This window comes from Balaenoptera musculus, chromosome 2, assembly GCF_009873245.2.
Source record: "Balaenoptera musculus isolate JJ_BM4_2016_0621 chromosome 2, mBalMus1.pri.v3, whole genome shotgun sequence".
Lineage (NCBI taxonomy): Eukaryota > Metazoa > Chordata > Mammalia > Artiodactyla > Balaenopteridae > Balaenoptera > Balaenoptera musculus.
This window is the reverse complement of record NC_045786.1, coordinates 51,134,044-51,158,901: the sequence shown is the minus strand read 5'-3', so window position 1 is coordinate 51,158,901 and position 24,858 is coordinate 51,134,044. Positions and strand designations below refer to the sequence as shown.

The 24,858-nt window shown below is 39.7% G+C and overlaps 1 protein-coding gene across 5 annotated transcripts in view; it reads left to right on the top strand.

The window, feature by feature from the left end:
* CERS3 (ceramide synthase 3) overlaps positions 1–24,858 on the top strand; it is a 110,478-nt gene that overhangs the window by 81,746 nt on the left and 3,874 nt on the right. Inside the window, exons 11-12 of one of the 5 annotated variants that reach the window (XR_005018744.1) lie at positions 15,626–17,315; positions 18,443–18,590. The exons of 3 other annotated variants lie outside the window; for them this stretch is intronic. Coding sequence is in view for 1 of the 2 variants with exons in the window: in XM_036843297.1 (XP_036699192.1) it covers positions 18,453–18,593 (141 nt within the window). In the remaining variant the exon portion in view is untranslated. Of the gene's footprint in view, positions 1–15,625; positions 17,316–18,442; positions 18,630–24,858 lie in introns of those variants that run through there. One more of the 5 variants, XM_036843297.1, reaches the window with a different exon arrangement.

The window sequence follows — 24,858 nt, the reverse complement described above, 5'->3', positions numbered from 1 at the left end:
TTCTCTGGGTGTGAGATGGTGTGAAGAGTGTAGAGAAAGTCCAGCCTCCTTGAGGCCCCAAGATCTTGGCTGTCCAGAAAATGAATAATGAGGGGAGGGTAAAACTCAGTGAATGTGTAGAAGAGACCTAATCAAACTTTGTCTACTTTCTGTAGCCATTGTTTCTTCCCCATATCAGTTGTGAGTATTTGTGTGTGTGTGCGCATGTGTATACACAGAAGGCTTTTAGGGGTACTCTGGGATTCCACACCTGTGAGGGAGGGAAAGGAGCTGGACTGGGCAGAGGGAGAAATTAAACTGTGATGCAATTGCTACAAAGGCCTCAGCCAACCCTATAGAGCACTCTAGAGCTGAGTGGCACTTCAGAGATATCCCAGGTGAAGCAAAGGGGCCAGACCTCTGTACCCCAGCATTAGCCTGTTACTGGACGTGGGCTGCCCTGTGGAAAGGGGCATAACCCTGGTCAAGGGAGCTCCCTTCAGCCAAGGATAAGACCAGAGAAGGACACAGCTGGGAGCTCCCATAGCTGGGAAATTAGATCTGTGGTCCTGAAGGGGTTTCTGGGCTGTGCATCATGGTGTCCACATGGCCTCCGATCTCTGCCTGCCCTACCCTGGACCTAACGCCAGCCCCCACAAAGAGGATTGCATTTACCCTCTGTAGGGAGGCAGACTAAGGATCAAAGGGTATGGCTTCCCAAACACTGAGATGTGAGGCCTTGGAGGAGTTATTTATTTTTTCACCCTCTGTTTTCTTTCTTTCTTTGTTTTTTAATTGAAGTATAGTTGATTTACAATATTATATTAGTTTCAAGTGTACAACATAATGATTCAATATGTTTATAGATTATATTCCATTTATGGCTATATTTCCCCATGCTGTACAATATATCCTCGTTGCTTATTTATTTTCTACATAGTAGTTTGTGTCTCTTGATCCCATACCCCTATCTGCCCCTCCCCCCTCCCTTCTCCCCACTGGTAACCACTAGTTTGATCTCTGTATCTGTGAGTCCATTTCTGTTTTGTTATATACATTCGTTTGTTTTATCTTTTAGATTCCACATGTAAATAACATAGAGTGTTTGTCTTTGTCTGACTTATTTCACTAAGCATAATACTCTTTAGGTCCATTCATGTTGTTGCAAATGGCAGAATTTCATTCTTTTTTAATGGCTGAGTAATATTCCATTGTATATATATACCACATCTTCTTTATCCATTCTTCTGTTGATGAGCACTTACTTAGGTTGCTTCCATGTCTTGGCTGTTGTAAATAATGCTGCTATGAACATTAGGATATATGTATCTTTTCAAATTAGTGTGTTCGTTTTCTTCTGATATATGATGGGAATTGCTGTGGGATTGCTGGGTCATATGGTAGTTGTATTTTCAGTGTTTTTGAGGAACCTCCATACTGTTTTCCATAGTGGCTGCACCAATTTACAATCCCACAAACATTGTACTAGGATTCTAAATGATAATCTTGCTGGGTAGAGTACACTAGTTTGCAAGGTTTCCCTTTCAGCACTTTAAATATATCATGCCACTCCCTTCTGGCCTGCTAAGTCACTGCAGAAAAATCAGCTGATAGCCTTAATGGGGGTTCCCTTGTATATGACTCTTTGTTTTTTTCTTGTTGCCTTTAGAATTCTCGCTTTATCTCTAACTTTTGCCATTGTAATTGTGATATGTCTTGGTGTGGGTCTGTTTGGGTTCATCTTATTTGGTTCATCTTCTGTGCCTCTTGTACCTGGATATCTGTTTCCTTCTTCAGGTTTGGGAAGTTTTCAGCCATAATTTCATTAAATACATTTTCAACCCCCTTTTCTCTCTCTTCTCCTTCTGAGATACTTGATGATATCCCAGAGATCCCTTAAACTATTTCCACTAAGAAAAAGAATTTTTTTCTTTTTGCTGTTCAGATTGTGTGATTTCCATTTTTCTATCTTCTAGATAACTTATGTGTTCTTCTGTATCTAGTCTGCTGTTCATTCCTTTTAGTGTGTTTTTTACTTCAGTTATTGTATTCTTCAGTTCTGACTGGTTATTTATTTATTTATTTTTATAAATTTATTCATTTATTTTTATTTATTTATTTTTGGCTGCACTGGGTCTTCATTGCTGTGTGTGGGCTTTCTCTAGTTGCGGTGAGCAGGGGCTACTCTTTGTTGTGGTGTGTGGGCTTCTCATTGCGGTGGCTCCTCTTGTTGCGGAGCACAGGCTCTAGGCATGTGAGCTTCAATAGTTGCAGCACGCAGGCCCAGTAGTTGTGGCTCATGGGCTCTAGAGCGCAGGCTCAGTAGTTGTGGTGCCCAGGCTTAGTTGCTCTGCAACATGTGGGATCTTCCTGGACCAGGGCTCGAACCCATGTCCCCTGCATTGACAGGCGGATTCTTAACCACTGCACCACCAGGCAAGCCCTGACTGGTTATTTTTTATACTTTCTAGTTCCTTGTTAAAATTTTCACTGTGTTCATCTGTTCTTTTCCCTGATTCAGTTAGCATTCTTATTACTAATGCTTTGAATTCTTTATCTAGTAAATTGTTTATTTCTGTTTCATTAGTGTTGTTTTTTTCAGGGGTTTTCTCTTGCTCTTTCAGTTGAGACAAATTCCTCTGTCTTATTTTGCTTATCTTCCTCTCTCTATGAAATTAGGTGAAATAGTTACCTACTGCAGTCTTGAAGGGATGTCCTTATGTGGGAGCATCCCTATATAGTCTGCATGTGCCCAGTGGCTTTGGTGGGAGAGTTGGATCTGGCATGAACACAATTCATGTCTTTCCTCAGAGTGTACTGGCAGCTATCACCTTGGTAGGAGGTGGGCCTGGAGAAGGAAGGGCTAGGACCAAAGCCAGGTGTGAGGTAGGGCTTCCCCTCTGCTCAGTGGATGTCACCCCCCTACTGGGGGTGGGGTCATGTCCCAAGTTGCTGGAGCAGAAACCCAGAGGGTCAGGTGGAGCTGGCACAGCTCTTTTTAAGTGTGTGCTCTACACCCCTCCCAGCAATGGCATACTCAGCCCCAGTGGGGAGCAGTGCTGGAGCAAGAGGGGCTGGTGTGGGTATTCAACGAGGGGCAGGGCAGGGGCTGTAGCAGTCTGGCTGCCATCAGAGATGTAATCTGCCTCTGATGCACTGTCTCTGCAATCGCCAGGAATGGCTGCCTGCTCCCTGCTCAGGTGCTGCTTAGGGTTTGAGCTGCCGCAGCATCTCACAGCTGAGCTTTTTCCTTGGTTGTGGCTGCCTATGTTCCCATGTGGAGTTACAATGCAGCGCAAACAGTGCTGGGGTGTTGGGTCAGCTCAGGCTGGGGTGCGCACTGAGGTGGTCACGGAAAACCAGTCAGCCAGCCGTGTGGTCTCAATCCGCCCTTTCTGCCCTGCTTTGGGAGCAAGCAAGCATTCCCACACTCCTCATGAGCGGAGTCCAGGCTTCCCTCAGCCCTTCTGTTAGTACTACCAGCCCTCCAACTAGCCAAGGGGTCTCATCTTCCCTTTGTCGGACCCCAGAGCTGAGGCGGCCAATATGTGGCTCAAACTGCTCACTCCCCAGGGAGGATCTCCACCCATGTCATCTCCCTTTTCTCTGAGTCCCTTCCCAGGGGCACAGGTACCGACCCAATTGCTTCTTTTTCCTTCCTGCCCGATTTCGCATGTATCTTTCTTACAGCGTTGGTTGTACAGGAGTCTTTCTGCCAGTTTTCAGTTAGTTTTCAGTGAGAATTTTTCCACATGTAGGTATATTTTCAATGTGTTCATGGGGGGAGGCAAGTTTTGCATCCTCCTACTCTGCCATCTTGATTTGAGTCTCCACCCTCTGTTCTGTAATTCGAGTTGATAACTGCCTTACCTTCCTTACAGGGTTGTGGCAAGGATAAAATGCTATGATGTAAATGAAATTACTCTCTAAACTGTGAGGTGTGGAGAAGTATGTGGTAGTGTCATAATCATGGAACTAAACATTCAATGGTTTCCGAGTCAGTCTCAATCCCAGTTGTATTTTCCTGTTCCCCCCTCACTCCCAAGACACTCATCTCTCTCATGCTGTATATCCTTTTTGAGCTGCGGAAAATAGGTTACTGAACACTAGCCCACCCACTGAGGCATTGAAACACTTTGCTGAGGTGCTTGGTGAGAAGACCTGCCACTTGCAGGTTTCTGGAGTGGGAAAAGGTGAGTAGGTGGTCACTGCCCTGTGAAGGGGTTTGGGGTCAGGCCAGGCCTTTCCAAGAGGTTTCAGAAAGCTGTTGGGAAGCAGGTGCTGGAGGTGGCAGATTTGGTGCCTCATCTGCTTGCTCTCATCACCAGTGGAGAAGGCAGCCCTCCTGGCTCCCAGTCTTCACACAGGTCCCGGCAGTGCTGACTGCCTCTCTTCCCTATGAGGAATATGTGTTCCAGAGGCATCCTTGAAATCAGCAGGTCTGTCTCTGGCTCAGGGCTTCTCAGCAGTGAGTGGCACTAGAGACATGCTGGGCCAGATAATTATTTGTTGTAGGGGGCGTCCTGTGCACTGTAGGATGTTTAGCAGCATCCCTGGCCTCTACTCAGCAGATGCTAGTAGCGCTCACACCTACAGTTATGACAACCAAAAATGTCTCCAGATGTTCCCAGGTAAAAATCTCCATGATTGGGAATCACCACCTATCTGCACATATATCCTTTTCCCCTTTCTGTAAAGTAAATCATGTTTTCTTCCTCAAGCACAGAAACAGTATTGTTTATAGAAGTTTCAAAGGCTTTCATTGCCCTACTTATTTACTTACTCACTCCTGTCCTTTGTGCTATTGTTGTCATGCATTTAATTATATATAATAATATATAATGTTTATATAAATATATATAAATATTAATTATATATTATAAATTCCATATTATATTGCTTTTTTGCTTTAAACAATTAATTATTTTAAAAATTAAAAAAATTTTAATGTCTTTTATATTTCCCTACATGTATATCATTTCTGGCTCTCTTCATTCCTTTGTGTAAATTTAAGTATCCATCTGGTATCATCCTTTTTCTGTTCTTTTTTCCCCACGAAGACACTCATTTCTTGCAGTGCAGGTTTGCTTGTGATTAATTATCTCAGCTTTTGTTTGTCTGAAAAAGTCTTTAATTTTTCCTTTTCTTTTTCTTTTTTCCCTTTTCTTTCACTACCTTGGAGATGCTGCTGCCTTGTCTTCTGGCTTACTTTCTGGTGAGAAGTTGCTGTCTTATTATTTTTGTTACTCTAAATAATGTGTCTTCTTCTGACTGCTTTTGATTTTCTCTTTAATACTAATTTTCAGTGATTATGACATGTCTTGGTGTGCTTTTATACTTGGGGTTTGTTGAGCTTCTTGAATCTGTGGGGTTTATAATTTTCATCAAATTCAGATTTCAACAAAATTTTCAAAATTTCTTCTGTCTTTTCTTTTCTGTCTTCTTCTAGGACTTCAATTACCACTTTACTGGCCCACAAATCATTGATGTTCTATTCATTTTCAGTCTTTTTATTTCTGATCAGTTTCATTTTGAATATTTTCTGTTGGTGCATCTTCAATTTTTTTATCTTTTCTTTTACTGTGTCTAATCCACAGTTAAACCTATCTAGTGTGTTTTAATATTTCAGATATTGTATTTTTCATCTCTATAAATTACATTTGGTCTTTTTTATATCTTCCATTTCTTTCATTATATTCATGTTTTTCTCTACCTCCTTGAATATATGGGGCTTATTTATTTATTTATTTATGGCTGCGCTGGGTCTTTGCCACTGTGCGTCGGCCTTCTCCAGCTGTGGTGAGTGGGGGCTACTCTTCGTTTTGGTGCATGGGTTTTCATTGCAGTGACCCCTCCTGTTGTGGAGCACAGACTCTAGGTGCGTGGGCTTCAGTAGTTGTGGCTCGCAGGCTCTAGAGTGCAGGCTCAGTAGTTGTGGCTCACAGGCTTAGTTGCTCTGCAGCATGCGGGATCTTGCTGGACCAGAGATCGAACCTGTGTCCCCTGCATTGGAAGGTGGATTCTTAACCACTGCACCACCAGGGAAGTCCCTGGAGCATACTTATAATAATTGTGTTAGCATGTTTGTTTGCTAATTCTGTCATCTCTGACAGTTCTGGGTCTGTTTCTATTAATTGAGTTTTCTCTGAGTTATGTGACATTTTCCAGCTACTTTGCAAACCTGGTAATTTTTTTTTTTAATTTATTTATTTATGGCTGTGTTGGGTCTTCGTTTCTGTGCGAGGGCTTTCTCTAGTTGTGGCAAGTGGGGACCACTCTTCATCGCAGTGCGCGGGCCTCTCACTATCGCGGCCTCTCTTGTTGCAGAACACAGGCTCCAGACGCGCAGGCTCAGTAATTGTGGCTCACGGGCCCAGTTGCTCCGTGGCATGTGGGATCTTCCCAGACCAGGGCTCGAACCCGTGTCCCCTGCATTGGCAGGCAGATTCTCAACCACTGCGCCACGAGGGAAGCCTGAAACCTGGTAATTTTTGATTGGATGCCAGACATTTTGTATTTACTATGTTAGATGCTGGATATTGTTGTATTCTTTCAAATAGTGCTTTTTTGTTATGTAGTAGAACTAGTGTATTTTGGTTTTGTATGAAGTTAAGTTACTTGTAATAAGTTTGATCCTTTCAAAGCCTGCTTTTAAGCTTTCTGAAAATGAGAGTAGAATAGCCTTTAGTCTATGGCTATTAAGTGGAGTTCTTCATAGTATTCTCTTTGCTGCCCATGTACTAAGAGTTCTTTCCACTCTGGCTGGTGAGAAGACAACAAATGGCCAAGCCAATGTGGGTTCCAGGGGTTGTTTTGCCAACTCCTTTCTGGTAGTTCTTGGCCTGGCCTCCAGTAGTTTCCTCATATACATGCACAGATCAGTACTCAGCCAAAGATTGAAGGGGACCCCACTGCAGATCTCTGGAGCTCACTCTCTGTGTAACTCCTTTTTCACCAGCATTCTGCCCCATAAATTCTAGCTTCCTTGGCTTTGGGTAACTCTCTATTTCCTCAACTCACTGGCACCACTGGGCTCTGTTTGGGGTCTTTGCTGTGCTTCAGCTTAGAAGCTTCCTCCAGGCAGTAACTGGGGCAGTTGAAGGGCTTCCCTTCTTCATTTTCCTTTTCTTAGGAATCACAGTCCCAAGCAGCTTATTCAACAGTGTCTAAAAATTATTGTTTCATATATTTTATCCAGTTTTCTGTTTGTTTAACATGATAGAATAATGTATTCCCTATTTTTCCATAATAGCCAAAAGCAGAAGTCACAGTATTTTATTTTCTAAATAACAATACTTAATATGCTTCCTGAGATGTCCTGTTTTATTTTTCAAACAAGTACAACTGTTTGGTGATTCCTTCTTTCTTCCTGATTTTTCTCTCTAGGTCAATGCTGTCCAATTAAAATATAATGTGAGCCACACACATACATAATGTTAGGTTATCTAGTAGTGTTATTTTAAAAATAATAAGAAACAAGTGAAAGTAATTTAATAATATATTCTATTTAACACAATACAAACAAAATATTATCATTTCAATTTTGCCTGATGTATATTTTGTCTGGAATGTATTTTAATCAGGGAAGGATTATAATCATTATTTAAAGCTAATATAGTGATTCAGCAATCAGTACAAATAAATCATTAATGAGATATTTTTCATCCTTTTTTTCCATACTAAGTCCTTGAAATTCAGTATATATTTTACACTTACAGCATCTCTCAATTTGGACCGACCACATTTCAGAAGGCACATGTGGTGAATGGGTGGCTACTACATTGGGTGTTACAGCTCCTAGCTCTAGACTAGCAATTCTGCTTCTCAACCACTGCATATGGGACAGATGGCGGGATATGTTCTCATGTGTGATTTGTTCTCATGGGGTCCCTGGTGGTGTATTCAATTGTAACATGCTGGCTGTACCTACTACCCTTTCTTTCCACTCAAGAAAACTTTCCAGTTTGTGAGCAAGGGAGGAAGATACTATTCTCGGGATTTTTTTTTTTTTAAGCCAATTCTTTGTCTTGTTTTCCTTTCTTTTCTGCAGGTGCCTTACTTTTCTAATCCTATTTCCTTCTTTCCCTTCACTGCTCATCTCCAGGTACCACTCTTCTCTGTATACCTGGTTCTCCCCCACAAGCTCTGCTTCTCCGAGGCTGACACTTGTATCTTGTACACCTTGGGGCCCCTTCTCTTTAGCAAGGGCTGTGAACTTCCAGGTCATTTATGGCTTTACTTTCTGTTTCTGGGGGTGATTTTGTCTGTGCTTCTTCTAAGTCCTGTACTCCCAGGCTGCTTGTTTTTCTAACCTCCTCTTCCCCGCCCTTTCCCAGCCACAAACTAGAGGGCTGGGGGAGCTAACTGGAATTTGTAAATTTTTTCTTTTTTATCCAGATTCTCCTTTAAATCAGCACCAATTTCTAGATATGGTCTGACTAATACAAAGTCAAGCAGTTCTGATGTCTATTTCTGTGAAAACTATGCTGCCATCAATGCATCCTAGTTTTGCTTTGAGTTGCTGGTAGTTCACATTAGGTTGTTAATTCATAATGAGCTTGAAATTGACTAAAACCTCTAAGTTTTTTCACATCAGCCAAGCCACATTTCTGCTCAGGATTGTATGTTGATGATTGTGACTTTTGTGGAAGTTATATTCCTTCTTGTTAAACTTCATTTCGCTTGACCAGCTTATCATTTGAGCCTTTTGTTTAAGAATCGGAAAGCATGACATTTAGTGATGGGTGTTTAAACGTTTCAGAAGACCTTTTGTCTAAAAGGCCTACTAAAGGAATTCAGGATTATTCCATATAATCTAGTTCATGAAAAAGAGTCATTTTTTGGCTTGATATATATTTTAATCAGGAGAGGATTGTAATCATATTTAAGACTAATGAAGAATAAGGTATTATTCTGGATCTCACACCCAAAAGAAGATTCCCCCAGTATTTCCACTTTCGTTTCAGTTCAGCTCATTACATACTGGCTATGTTAACTATAGCTTCACTAGAATGACCTGTAGAGCCTTAAAAAAAATACTCACAGCCAGGTTCTAATTCAGACCAATTAAATCAGAATCTACGGGGACTAGACCCAGACACTGGGGTTTTTGACAGTCCTCTTCTTCCCCCAACATAAGTGATTCTACTCTGGCTCTCAGTTTGAGAGCCACTAGATCAAGTGGAGAAACCCAGCTGTGTGTGTGCGTGTGTGTATGTGTCCTCTCCACTCTGCACAAGTGTCCATGGACATCCCTCCGATTGCTGGGTCTGCTTTCTAAAAAGCAGAGATGGCTGCACTCTTCCCCACATCTGTAGAGTTTGCTGACACGACCTCAGCAAATACTCCCATCTTGCAAATTTTAACAAGAGCAGTAGACTTCATGTTGCATAGGGGTTCTATGCTGAAAAATCCTTATAAATAAAAAGTCAGACTGTTGAAACAGGCACCAAGCACTTTGAGATTCTTTACTTTGTAGAAAACCAGAATTCTCTAAATAGTACGTTTCACTGGAGAATTAAAGACATGAGTCATTACATAAAGTGAGACATACTGGTAATTTTATATTGCCTTTCTGGACTAAAAAGACTCATCACATACAGAGTCAAGGAAGTCAAAATTGTTTGCAATCATGGGATTTTAAAATGTGAAAGACCCTTAGGCAACCCTCTGCTTCAGCTTCTTTCTACAGAGAACAGCAATCTAGAGACGGTCTGTGGCCTAAGCACCCACCTGCTGACTGCAGTGTGGTACCTGACTGTCAGCTGAGGCATCACCAGAGCTGGTGTGACATGCAGCCTTTCAGGCCCCACTAGATACTTTCTGAATGAGAATCTGTATTTTATCAAGAAACTTAGGTGATTCATATGCACATTAAAGTTTGAGAAGCACTGGTCTAGAAATTTCATATTACAGATAACTGATAGGAAATGTCCATGTGTAGCCAAGTTTCAAAGAATCCAATTTAAATTTAATGCAGCTCCTTTGAGGAGAAAAAAAGGGGAAAACTGGTTTTTTCTGTGACCTTGTCAACTTGGATAATAAGAACTCATATAACAAAAAGGAATGTATTTTGACAGTAGTTCAGAAAATTAAACTCTGACTGAATGCACTTTCTTTTTCATACAGTTAAAGCTAAAATTTTCTTTCAAAACAGCATAAAGTGCTTATTATATTGTCCTTTGTTTCATTGCCAACTATGGATTTAGATGTGGAGCCATTCAAAAAGCAGTGGGACATTATGAGTCATTCACGACCTCCTGGGCTTTTGACATTACTGTAAAGCCACAGATTCCTGAGCACAGAGTTTAGTTAAGGCATTTCAAAAGCACAGCTCTGCAATTTTATTGAAGCCATGGTTGCAGATGTCATTCCCAGAGTGTATGGAAGTGCTGTGGCAGAGATTATTCGTAATTTTATCCTATTAGCATATTTTTTCTCATTGTCAAAGTTTATTTTGTTTGGTAATCCTTGCAATAATTTTTGAGGACTGCAGACCAGGGCCAGCTACTTACTTGCACTAATAGGCAAATCATGATTAATTCATAAAAGTATATATATTCTGGAATCTAAAAATATAAGAAAAATTGCACAAAAAATAAAACTAAAAGCATAGACATCATCAGGGCTTGACTTTAAATTTATTGTACTCACTTTTTTTTTGGTGGATATGAAAGTGGTAAGTTGTGTATTAATTGAGTGATGCTGGTTGTGTTACACACATAATCCAGTGTAGGGCAGTGGCTGTGGATGGGAATATGTTCTCATAAGATACGCAGGATAGTGAAGGGTTTTGGTGCCATGTTATATGAGGATAAACTGAAGAAAATAAGAATATTTAGCTTGAAGAGAGGTTAACTTCAGCATTTGAAGGAAGTACACAGACCCCTTTTGGATAAGGAGGCAGATTTTAGCACCATATGAAAAAAGAAGCAGGTAATGAATTACTGGAAATGTACAAGCAGGAGAATGTACATCTTTTGCTCTGGTTGTTAAGAAAGGCATATCAGCATCAAGTAGAAATTAGATTAGATGAGCTTAAAAGTCCCTCCAAACCTGGAGGCCTTTGGGCACCATTCTTTCTTATGTAATTGCCCCTCTACATCTCAAATGCTACCACTCCAATCCAAGCCACTGGCATTTCTCTCCTGGTCTATGACCACAACCTCCTAAGTGCTCCACCTTTGACCACCCTGGATTCTTTCCAACTGTTTCCATACAGCAACAAAGAACACTGTTATATATAAACCAGTGTCCACAGAAAGCAGAAGATTTCTGAGGATAGGCACCTTGTCTTTTTTTGGTCACATATATTACCAATACTTCAAACAGTGCTACACAGTGGCTTCCATTTGGACTTAGAAGTAACTTGGAACTTTTTACCATGATCTGTTAAATCTGTAATCTGGTCCATGCTTACTCCCCGACCTCATCTTAGGTCATGCTCCATCTTTCTTACCATGTTTTAGCTGCACTGGCCTTTCTGATCCCTGAGCATGCCATTCATCTCAGGGCCTTTGTACATCCTGTGTCTTCTTCTTGAAATGCCTACCCCATCTTCCCTGACCACTCCTCCTTAACCTTCAGATTACAACCTTTGGGTTCCATTTCCTTAGCAAGGCCTTCCTTCCTTCCCATCTAAGTGAGATCCCCAATTTACATATCGTGGTATTCTCTGCTTCCTAACACTTACAAATGTGTGGTTGCATATTGTTATGTGTTTGATACCTTGGGGTTTGGCTCTTTCAATAGAGTGTAAGTTATTTGAAGACAGAAACCATTATATCCCCAAAGTCTTACACAATGCACAGGGGCTCAAGAAATATTTTTTGAATCAGTGGTTCTCACCTGGGGTGGTTTTGCTCCCCGCTTTGCCCCCTGGGACATTTGGTAATCTCTGGAGACAGTTTTGGTGGTCACAACTGGCATCTAGTGCACAGAGGCCAGGAATACTTACTACTAACCCTTCTACAAAGGGCAGAACAGTCCCCACAGAATAAACTGGCTGAGATCCCTGGAATAAATGAGTAAACTCCTCTCTCTTTTGGTTGATTTCACTTTGTGGTTGGTGTTGATCCCAAATTATTCCTTGTTTTCCCACCTGACAGTGTCATCCTATACAGAGAGAAGTTAGGTTTATGCAAGAACAGCCAAACACACTATTTCTTGAGGAGCCAAGCTCTCCATAATTATCTGTTTAGCATTTCTTCAGGTGTTGGCAATTTAAAATTATTCAAGTGATAATCACAAATGGTTGCCAGCCATTTCCTTTAGAAATAAGACACCTGCATTTGGAAAGTTCTGATGGATTGAGAGAATGAGACTGTAGCTAATTGTTCAGGTGTAACTGAGAGAAAATTATGACTTTGATGGCACTACACCTTTCTGTTCCTGCATGGCTTTGTACAGTGTGGGTTGGAAAGGGCATTGCGGGTGAGGCAGTGTGGACTGTGCCGAACACTCGTTCCTCATTCATTCTAATTCACTTAGTGACCAGTTCTGTCTCCTTACTTTTCACCTCTTTAACCTCGCTGAATGTTGGGTCTAAGCCAGCAGAACCGTTCATGTCTTGGAGGCAGCCAGTTCTCACCTCCTGCCCTGCACGCACACCTTTCTCTCCCAGGGGCTGCAAGGCTTCTCATCTTTAGTTCACGCCTCTGCATTTATGAGGAAGTCTTCTAAGGTTGCTACTTAAGAAAACATTGCATTCAGCTCTGTAGTCAGTCTAGGACACTGCTTCCCAGCTTCCTCACCTCAGGCACCGAAGAAGTTGATATTTGTACAGCACACTGTGGGAAACTGACAGGACTACCCAAAGCAGGAGGAGACTGGGGCTCTGCTAGTTGCCCCAGGGCCTGAGAGAATCAGTATCTCAGCATATCTTTTAACCCTTTCCTGGCACATCAGTTGGGAAACACTGGTGTAGAAAAGCCCCACTATACTATGACTGCTCAGCTATGAGCCAGTTATGTATTTCCTTTTGAAAGTTGGCTGGTGGATTGGAGTTGTCTAAAAGCAAATCATAGTTCTCTATCCCTAGAGAGAGGCAGGCAAGATATTTTTTAATTTTCCTTATTCAGAAATCTTGCCAACAACAGTGGTCTGGCTCCGCTGAGCTGTGGAAGCAGCACTGTCCGGCAGGAGCTGTCTGCAGTGGCCATCACAAGTCTTGCAAGGCAGTACTGCAGGGCACTGTAGGTCAGCAGGGGTCTTTCAGGACCCGAACCTGTGTGGCTGCATCTCAGAGGGCCAGCTGTGCTGCCCAGCTCAGCTGACTGCCGTGCCCTCAGACTCTGAGGTCCTAGGCAGGGACTCGCCAACAGAACAGTTCAGCTCAGAGTCTGGATGTGACCACAGATATTAGATGTAACTTGGAAACCACTAAGACAAGAGCTCAGGGATCTGTGTCAAAGAGTCCCTCTGAATGCGATAAGCTGGGAAACAAGATCTCCCATAAAGGGCAGGACTGAAGATGACCTGGCAGTTTCGCCTGGAGCAGCTGTGTGGATGGTAGTGTCAAGTGCTGAAATACGAAGGCCAGAGAAGGTGGTGTAAACGGAGCTTCGAGTCTGACAAGGCCTTAGGCAGCTGAGAGGAGATGGTCTGAAGCCTGGAAGAAAGGTCCATGCTGGGATACAAATTTGGGATCACCTGCCTTCAGATGGGATTTAAGAGTCCCATCTTGTGGTATTAGATTCATTCATTCACTTGCTCATCAAATATGCACTGAGTGCTTGCTGAGTGCTGGATGACATCACCTAAGAGAAACTAGAGGAGGAAGATGGCACATTCCGGTATATTCCACACCATCCTCTCTCCCTCCCTCTGCAGAAGGGAAGCTGATGTCCTTCCACCCATGCTTTTATATGCTTATTATGTTTGGATATAGCCACAATTAAAGCATTGCTTTTTTGTTTTTAAACTTTACATAAATGGTATGATTTAGTTTACATAATTGTACAACTTGTTTTCTTCACTCATTATGACGTTATTCATATTGACAAATATTACTGTGGACCAGTGCACTTACCTCCTGTATAGTATCCATCACAGAATAGTCCACAGTCTATGTATCCTCCTGTTTACATCTTTATATATGTCTCCTGGTGGCACATATGGGAGTTTCTCTGTAAGTAGAATTCCTCAGTCAAGTTTACCAGATGCTGCCAAACAATTTGTCAAAGTATATGAGAGTCTCTCTTGTCCCACATCCTCACCAACTTTCGGCACCATCAGACATTTTAATATTTACCAGTTTGATGAATAAGAGATTTTATCTCATTTTAATTTGCATTACTAAGCTTGAGCATTTTGTATAGTTTATTAGTCAATAGTTGTCTCTTCTGTGAATCATCTGTTTATATCCTTTGTCTGCTTTTCTGTCACGTTGGATTTTTTTCCTTCTTAATGGTGCATATGAATTCTTTGTTGGATGCTAATATTTGAAACAAACTTTAACATTTTGTTGTTAATACACATTTTTCTGGGCTATATATTCAATACTTAATCTTCTGTCTTTCCATGGTTATTTCCTAAGTGTTGCTTACCTAAATCCTAATGATTTTTTTTCAAAATGGTTTTGTATATCTTTGCCCAGTTAAAGTTGTGGAATTTGCCGGCTGTTGAATCTAAAGCTGCGTCTAAAGGATGCAAAAAGTGTAGAAAATACACTAATTTTAATGGTTTTAATTCCCAAAGCAAAGTACATTCATGAAATCAAATCATTTTCTACATCACAAGTTGGTGATTACCACAGAGCCTTTTAAGTTTATTTTAAATTTACTTTTAGGTAATATAGAGAATATGAAAGAAATCCATGCATTTTTATCAAGAGCCACATAGTGTAATCTGAGCTCTTCTCCACCAAGCTGAGTCACTGAGCTGAGTGGGTTCAAGTCCTGTAGTTTTTATCTCTTCTGGAAAATGAATCTGCCCGACCAGATACTCTCTAGAGTCCATCTATCTCTAAAACTTACCTTTTCTCTTAGAAGCTCATTTTTTAAAGCCTGTAAGCCTTAGCAAAGTGAAATAATTTCTTAAGGAAATTAGGTACATTGATAGCAGCATGTGTAATGAAAATAAAAACCATCAGTGGAAAGTAGAATATATTTTACACCAGTGAGTTGGGACAGTTTAAAAAGCAACCTTTGAGTCCGGTTCTGAAATTCAAGAGGAGACATTCTATGCATACAGACCAGTCACAAAAATTGGGAACCATGCGTAAGCGGTTTTAGGGCATGTTTTCAGTACTGCTTTGACTTGCACTCATGACTGCAGGGAGCCGGGACAGTGGCCTTCGTCCTGTATTCTGTGTCTGAGAGATTTGACACCAGCCAAAGCGAATTACTGTGTGATATTACAGGTTCAAGCATTTTTTCACAAGCCCCCCACCAAAAAGAAAAGGGTCAATAGGAGAAGTTGGAAGTGTGTCCATTGCTTTAAGATACTCCCGTGCTTGGGTGAATGAGTCTTTGAATGTGGTTCAGTTAAGCTCTGTGCCCCTGCTCCTGGAACATGCCCTTCAAAGAAGAATGTTGGCTTCAACCGACTTTAATCTGGGGAAGATCATTTTGGTCCCAGTTTCAGGGTTTCTGTTTCTCCTAGTGTATGGGGTGCTTTCAGACTGATTGCTCGCCTTCCTTCATAGTGACTGTGACTTCAACCCCATCCTCTGAATGTGTGTCTTCCCTGCCCTCCTGGAGTGCCAGGCTGATGACATTTGCCAGTACTGGTACCATTAGTGATGTGGGGGTTCCAAAGCCCTTGTTAAGACCAGTAACAAGGTCTCTCTTCCGTAAGTAACTTGTTCTTCATTCCCTTCACCATCATTTTGTGTAACTGAAGGGAGTTGCTGGGGAGAGGAAGGAGGTACTTTTAAAAGACACTGCAGAAATTATATTCATGCATTTCCATTTGTGGAATGAATAATATTGCCAATAATGTATTCTAGAGGACCCAGGTCATTTCTGGAAAATGTCCAGCTGAATATTAGATATCTTTGCTAAGTCCATAAAGAAAGTTATCTAAAGTTATCAGAATAGTAATATGCTGTCTGTAATGGCACTGCTAACCCAAGGGCAGCCGGTGGGCAGGTAACAGGAAGCATGTGTGCTGCGATATGCTTGGCACGTGTGAGAACTGTGCACCTGGTGGCTGCAGCCCTTGGCTGCTGAAGCCCAGACCCACCCTTCACTCTTCAAAGAAGGGTTTAGATCCTTCTTTTTTGCATGGATTTTCTTGGGCCCTTAATGATTTGTGGGACGGTTCAGGGCCAACAAGTTGCATGAGACCAGTTCTACAAGCCCAGGGACAACTAAGAAGTAGGAAAGTAAGGGGTGCTGGTGTGCAGAGAAAAAGCAAAGGGAAGGGCAATACAAGAAAAGAAGCTGGCTGATTCCAAGAGAGAGACTCACTGCTGCTGGTGCAAGCAGAGTCTTGACATCCCATCAAAGCAGACAGGTAGAGTTCTAGAAAACACTGTGGCTTGACCTTTAGCAGGTATTTAGATTTTGTCCCCCTAGAGCAAGGTTGACTTGTTTTTGATTTCTATTAAGTATTGTAATTACTGGAAAAGATTTACCATTGTGAACGTGTACTTTGCAGAATACGGATTGTGGTTTATATCTTAAACTTTTCTGATTTCAGCTGATTAGCAAAGCCTCATTTTTTCTAGCACACCTTAGCCAGTGTTTTTCAAACTGTAGGTTGCAGATCATTTATAGGTTGCCAAATCAGTTTTGTACATCATTTTAAAAATGAAATAGAATAGCATAAAGCATGCCAGTGTTTGTCTCACCCCCTGGGTGCCCTGTCTCTCCAAGTATTCCAGCAGGGGTTTGTAGAGCACTGTGTTTCAAGGTGTCTAAGTTTTGATCAGGGTTTTCACCCTGTCTGCCTCTCGTAGCTGTGTGGCCTTGAAAAAGTTACTTAACTCCTCTAAGCCTCATTTTCCTCTCCTTTAAAGTAAATAGAATAGGTCCTATGTCCTAGGGTTGCTGTGAGGAGGAAATGGTATTGTTCATACTAACTGCTTAGTTCAGTGCCTGGCACATGGACATTTATAACGTGGATAGTGCCTTCATTTATAATTGCCAAGTCTTGGAAGCAACCAAGGTGTCCTCCAATAGGTCAGTAGATGCATACCTGTGGTACACACATCCAAACAATGGAATATTCTTCAACAATAAAAAGAAATGAGCTATTAAACCACAAAAAACCATGGAGGAACCCTACATGCTTATTACTAAGTGAAAGAAGCTAATCTTAAAAGCTAAATACTCTATGATTCCAACTACAAGACATTCTGGAAAAGACAAAACTATGATGACAATAAAAAGGTCAGTGAATGCCAGGGCTTGGGAGGGAGGGAGGGATGAACAGGAAGAGCACAGAGGATTTTTAGGACAGTGGAAAAAAAGCCCTTTAAGGGTGTCATTGCTGTTATTGTTATATTACAGATAGCATATACAAGATGAAATTGAATATAATGTGAGGTTTTATTAATATTTTTGAATACCATTCAATTTCCAATTTACATTATTCCAGTTTTTATAATGTGCAACCACCTATACATCTATCGAACAAACTCTTAACTACCAGGAAATCCTTTCTGAGCTTGATTCATCATCAAGGGCAGTGGTTCTCCATCCTGTTGGACCCACACCCTCTTCACTAGCCTGAAATTAAATTCCTAGGTAATATCACTCACCTAAAAGCATAATTTCAAAAAGCAATATAATGCCACAACGTAATAAAAAAGAAATAAGATGAAGGACATTTCTGATAAAATATGCATTTCGTGTGTAACGTGTACATGACTGCCCTAGAGAATGTAGTGAAGTTGGCAGATGCTGTGCTTGCTTATATGGAGACTCAGCATGAGTGGGGCAGCTGCAAATGCAGACTGACACAGCCTCAAACGCCACTGGTAGGGTTGCCATCAGTGACATGGCTTTCTGGAATTGTGAAGTTCTGAACAAAGTGAAGTATAGTCTTCCTTGGATTTATGTACATAGTTGCAGTCCTGAAAAATTGAGAATATATTAAAACCATGCAAGAATTCCTGTGCTTGAATGTACAATGGAATCAGATTCTAGGCTTGGATAATTACAAATGCAGGTCTGGCAGGACATTTGGGTGTCATGCACATTGTAAGGTGTGTGGCATCCCTAGCCAATGCTCATTAAATGTCAGTAGTGCTCCCCAACCTTTGTGACTGTGAGGACGTCATACATTTCTAAAAGCCTGAATATGGTCCAGGCCCTCTTCTCAGAGGTGAGGGTGCTGGAGGATGTGGCTTCAAGCTATGGGGAGCATCCTCCAGGATGAATTTATTTCTCAGCTAAAGCAGCTATTCAAGTCCTGGAGAAAGAGGTGGGAAGACGCTAGTATGCCTTTCTGGGGAGAAATTAGTTTCTTTGTTCTGATTCAGATTTCCCTTTGTTCCCTACAAAAATCTTTTGAGGAAAGAAAAGGAGAGCCAAGAGGCACGATCCATGAAAGCACACATCAGCCAAGCATGGCCCTTCCCTGAAAGACTCCGTCTACAGAGGGAGCACTCTGATCCTGGCTCCCAGCAAATCATGGAGAGGCTGCGTTTCTCTGTTGCATCTTAACTGATGAGATGCCAAGTTTATTCCTCAGTGTTTACAGTGAGCCTTGTTTATTTTGGGACCCTTTCTGTGTTGTTGTGAAAAGAGCGGAATGTACAGAAAAGAGCCTATGAAGTTATATTTCTGTGATTAAGACAGCAGAATGTGTGTACGTTGTTGTTGATGTTGTTGTTGTTTAAGCCGTGTTTGCATGAAGCTTGTACGCAAGGAAGTATTTGGTTACATATACCCCAAGAATCTCTGGAGGTGGTCAGTTTTAGTCTTCAGGTCACAAAAGGGAAAACTCTTATGGTTATGGATGTCATCTTGAAAAATGATGTGTGAGGAAACAACCTCCACCGTCCATATTTTTTTTTCTTTTCTAGGCTGGGTTTAATAGAGATGTTTCTGAACTGGCTTAGAGGGTCAGGGGTCAGGTCCCACACTGGCCTTGCAGAGAGCTTGAGTTCTTGGTATTGTTTTAATAGTTCACACCATCATTATCTTTTGCAATGAAGTCTGATCTGTAGCAATTCCATCTGCGTTCTTTGGGACAGTGTTATTCTTCTAGGAGTTTTCCTCACAAAATTCCTTTCAGAACACTGTAAAGAAGAGGAGAAACATATTACTCTTAATTAAGAACTGTCCTTGAAGGAATTTCTGCATAAAGAAAATAGGAAACATCCTATTCCCAACAATAAAAATATCCTGACAACCAAAATGCCCACATGAGCAATACTTTACTTAGCAGATGTTTGTTGGGAAAACTGTAGTGTTTGCGTTCTAAAAAGAAATACATTTAAGTTTTATTTTTAAACTTATCATCAGTGAAATTTATTTTTTCCTGTTGGTGTACAGTTCTGTGAATTTTAACACAAGTGTAGATTTGTGTAGCCATCACTATAATCTGGATACAGAATAATTCTGTCACCCCAATAACTCCTTCCTCCACCCCAGCTCTTGGCAGCCACTTATCTGTTCACCATCCCTACAGTTTAGTCTTTTTAAGAATGTCATGAAAACTACATCAGTATGTCTTTTGGTAAGTATAATTGTTTTACAATGTTGTGTTAGTTTTTTTGGGGGGGGTAATTGTTGTTTTACAGTGTTGTGTTAGTTTCTACTGTACAGTGAAGTGATGCAGAGTTCCCCGTGTTATACAACAGGTTCTCTTTAGTTATCTATTTTATGCATATTAGTGTATATATGTCAATCCCAATCTCCCAATTCATCCCACCCCCCTTTCTGACCGGTGTGAGGTGAACCTCCTTGTAGGTTTGATTTGCATTTCTCTAATAATTAGTGATGTTGAGAATCTTTTCATGTGCCTCTTGGCCATCTGTATGTCTTCTCTGGAGAAATGTCTATTTAGGTCTTCCACCCATTTTTTGATTGGGTTGGGGTTTTTTTGTTTGTTTTTTGTTTTTTTGATATTGAGCTGCATGAGCTGTTTGTATATTTTGGAGATTAATTCTTTGTCCATTGATTCATTTGCAAATGTTTTCTCCCATTCTGAGGGTTGTCTTCATCTTGTTTATGGATTCCTTTGCTGTGCAAAAGCTTTTAAGTTTCCTTAGGTCCCATTTGTTTATTTTTGTTTTTATTTCTATTACTCTACAAGATGGGTCCAAAAAGATCTTGCTGTGATTTATGTCATAGAGTGTTCCTCCTATGTTTTCCTCTAAGAGTTTTATAGTGTCTGGTCTTACATTTAGGTCTTTAATCCATTTGGAGTTTATTTTTGTGTATGGTGTTAGCAAGTGTTCTAATTTCAGTCTTTTACGTGTAGCTGTCCAGTTTGCCCAGCACCACTTATTGAAGAGACTGTCTTTTTCTCCATTGTATATCCTTGCCTCCTTTGTCATAGATTAGTTGATCATAGGTGCATGGGTTTATCTCTGGGCTGTCTATCCTGTTCCATTGATCTATATTTCTGTTTTTGTGCCAGTATCATACTGTCTTGATTACTGTAGCCCTGTAGTACAGTCTGAAGTCAGGGAGCCTGATTCCTCCAGCCCCATTTTTTTTTTTTTTTCTCAAGATTGCTTTGGCTATTCAGGGTCTTTTGTGTCTCCATACAGATTTTTAAGATTTTTTTGTTCTAGTTCTGTGAAAAATGTCACTGGTAATTTGATAGGGATTGCACTGAATCTGTAGATTGCTTTGGGTAGTATAGTCATTTTCACAATATTGATTCTTCCAATCCAAGAACATGGTATATCTCTCCATCAGTTTGTGTCATCTTTGATTTATTTCATCAGTGTCTTATAGTTTTCTGAGTACAGATCTTTTATGTCCTTAAGTAGGTTTATTCCTAGGTATTTTATTCTTTTTGTTGCAATGGTGAATGGGATTGTTTCCTTAATTTCTCTTTCTTACCTTTCGTTCTTAGTGTATAGGAATGCAAGAGATTTCTGTGCATTAATTTTGTATCCTGCAACTTTACCAAATTCATTGATTAGCTCTAGTAGTTTTCTGGTGGCATCTTTAGGATTTTCTATGTAGAGTATCATGTCATCTGTAAATGTGACAGTTTTACTTCTTCTTTTCCAATTTGTATTCCTTTTATTTCTTTTTCTTCTCTGATTGCCATGGCTAGGACTTCCAATACTATGTTGAATAATAGTGGTGAGAGCGGACATCCTTGTTTTGTTCCTGATCTTAGAGGAAATGCTTTCAGTTTTTCACCATTGAGAATGATGTTTGCTGTGGGTTTGTCATATATGGCCTTTATTATGTTGAGGTAGGTTCCCTCTATGCCCACTTTCTGGAGAGTTTTTATCATAAATGGGTGTTGGATTTTGTCAAAAGCTTTTTCTGCATCTATTGAGATGATCATATGGTTTTTATTCTTCAATTTGTTACTATGGTGTATCACATTGATTGATCTGCATATATTGAAGATTCCTTGCATCCCTGGGATAAATCCCACTTGATCATGGTATATGATCCTTTTAATATGTTGTTGGATTCTGTTTGCTAGTATTTTGCTGAGGAATTTTGCATCTATATTCATCAGTGATATTGGTCTGTAATTTTCTTTTTTTGTGATATCTTTGTCTGGTTTTCGTATCCAGGTGATGGTGGCCTCATAGTATGAGTCTGGGAGTGTTCCTTCTTCTGCAATTTTTTGGAATAGTTTGAGAGGGATGGGTGTTAGATCTTCTCTAAATGTTTGATAGAATTCACCTGTGAAGCCGTCTGGTCTTGGACTTTTGTTTGTTGGAAGGGTAGGTAACCTTTTGAAACAAACTTTTTTCACTTAACATAATGCTTTTGAGATTCATCCAACTTCTTATAAATGTCAGTAGTTTGTACCTATTTTTTGGTAAGTAGTATTCCATTGTATGGACGTACCATTCATTTACTTGTTGAAGAACATTTGGGTTGCTTACAATTTTGGGCAATTATGAATAGAGCTTTTATAAACATTTGTTTTTGTGTGAATATAAATGTTCATTTCTCTAGGGTAGATACTCAGGGGTAGGAATGCTGAGACATACAGTATATGTATGTTTGCCTTTATAAGTAAAAACTGTTTCCAAAGTGTCTATACCATTTTGCATTTCCATCAGCAATGTATAAGAATTCCTTGCAGTTACTCTGCATCCTTGGTATTCTCAGGATTTTTAATTTTAGCTATTCTTATGATAGTTTTATCTAATCATGATTTTAATTTGCATTTTCCTAATGGCTAATGATGTTGAACATCTTTTCATATGTTTATTTGACATCCTATATCCTCCTAGAAGTGTGTATTTTTATATATTTTCCCATTTTTTTAATGTTTTTTCTTATTGTTGAGTTTTGAGAATTCTTTATTATCCATACAAGTTAGATATGGGATTTGTAATTACTATCTCCCAGTTTGCAACCTGTCTTTGTATTCTCTAAATAGTATCTTTCATAGAGCAAAAGTTTTTAATTTTGATGCAGTACAGTTTATCATTTTTTTATGGAGTATGCTTTTTGTGTCATGTCTAAGAACTCGTTACTCAACCCGAGGTCGTAGGTTTTCTTCTAAAAGTTTTATAGTTTTATATTTTACATTTAGATCTACAATTCATTTTGTGTTAACATATGTGTAAGGTTAAAATTTACTTTTTTGCCTATGGATTTCTCCTTGCTCCAGCACCATTTGTTGAAAAGACTATCCTTTCTCCATTAAATTGCTTTTGCACCTTTGTCAAAACTCAATTGGCAGTATATGTGTGGGTGTATTTCTAGATTCTCTGTTCTGTTCCATTGATCTATTTGTTTACCCCTTTGCTAATACCATCCAGTCTTGATTACTATAACTTTATAGTAAAGTCTTAAAATTGGGTAGTTCGAATTTTCCAATTTTATTCTTCTTTTTCATAATTGCTTTAGCTATTCTAGTTCCTTTGCCTCTCCATATAAATTTTAGAATCAGCTTGTCTATATCTATAAGAAATCTTGCTAAGATTTTAATTGGTATTAGGTGGAATCTGTAGATCAATATGGGGATAATTAACATTTTTACTGTATTGAAACTTCCAAGCCATGAACATAGTATGTCTCTTTAGTTATTTAGATCTTTGATTTCTTTCTTCAGAGTTTTGTAGGTTTTACATGCAGATCCTATACATGCTTTGTTACATTTGTACCTAAGTGTTTTATTTTTTGAAACTATTGTAAATGTTACTGACTTTTAAATTTCTGTTTTAGTTGGACATTGCTAGTCATGTTAGTTTACTATGGCTGCCATAACAAATTACTACAAACTTGGTGGCTTGAAAAAACAGAAATTTACTCTTACAGTTCTGGAGGTCAGAAGTCTATAATCAGTTTTGAGAAGAAATCAAAGTGTGGCAGATCTGTGTTCCCTTCACACACAGCGGGGAATCTGTTCTTTGCCTCTTCCAACTTCTGGTGGCTGCCAGCGTTCCTTGGCTTGTAGCTACATCACTTCAATCTCTACCTCTGTCTTCATATTGCCTTTCCTCTGTGTTGAATCCCCTCTGCCTCTCTTATAAAGACATGTGTGATGGCATTTAGTGTCGACCTGGATAATCTGTGATAATCTCTCATCTCAAAATCCTTAATTTAATCATATCTGCAAAAAACTTTACCATGTAAGGTAACATTCACAGATTCCAGGATTAGGACCTAATATTTTTGAGGACATTTTTTAGCCTACTACATTAGTGTCTAGAAATCAAGATTGTGTGTGTGTGTGTGTGTGTGTGTGTATGTGTGTGTGAGAGAGAGAGAGAAAGAGACAGAGACAGAGAGAGAAAGAAAGAGACAGAGAGACAGAGACAAAGAGAGAGAGAGAGAGATTTTATGTGTTGACCTTTTATCCTGCAGCCTTAGTGCTAAACTCATATATTAATTCTAGGAGTTTTTTGGTTGATTCTTTGGGATTTTGTACATAAATAATAGAGACACTTTTATTTCTTTCTTCCCAATTTGTATGACTTTTATTTCTTTTTCTTGCCTTATTTCATTGACTAGGATTTCCAATACAATGTGAATAGCAATGGTGAAAGTGGACATCCTTGCCTTATTCCTAATCTTAGGGGGAAAGCATTCAGTTATTCACCATTAAGTATGATGTTAGCTTCTATTCCTTCTTTGCAGAGAAGTTTTTAAATTTTATTTTATCATGAATGGATGTTGAATTTTGTCATATGATTTTTCTGCATCAATTGATATAATCATTTTTTCCCTTCTTTAGATTATTAATATGATGGATTACATTCATTGATTTCCAAATATTGAACCAGCTTTGCACTACTGGGACAAACCCCACTTTATCATAGAATATATTTTTTTATACATTGCTGGTTTTGATTTGGAATATTTTATTAAGGATTTTAATGTCTATGTTCATTAAAGATATTGGTCTGTAGCTGTATTTTCTTATACTGTCTGTCTGGTTTTGGTATCAGGGTAATTCTGGCCTCATAAAATAAATTGGGATGTGATCCCTCTTCTTTTTTCTGGAAGAGATTGTGGAGATTTGGTGTTATTTCTTCTTTATACATTTCATGGAATTTGCCAGTGAAACCATTTGTGCCTGATATTCTTTTTCAGAAGATTTTAAACTACATATTTAATTTTTTTCATAGTTTTAAGACTACTCAGGTTACCTCTGTTTTCAATTTCATTAATTTCTTATTTCTGTTATTTCCTTCCTTTTGCTCATTTTGGGCTTATTTTGCTTTTCTTTCTTTTTTTCTTTTTCCTAGTTTCGTAAGTTGGAAGCTCATATTATTACAGACTTTTCTTCTTTTCTAATATAAACATTTAATGGTATACATTT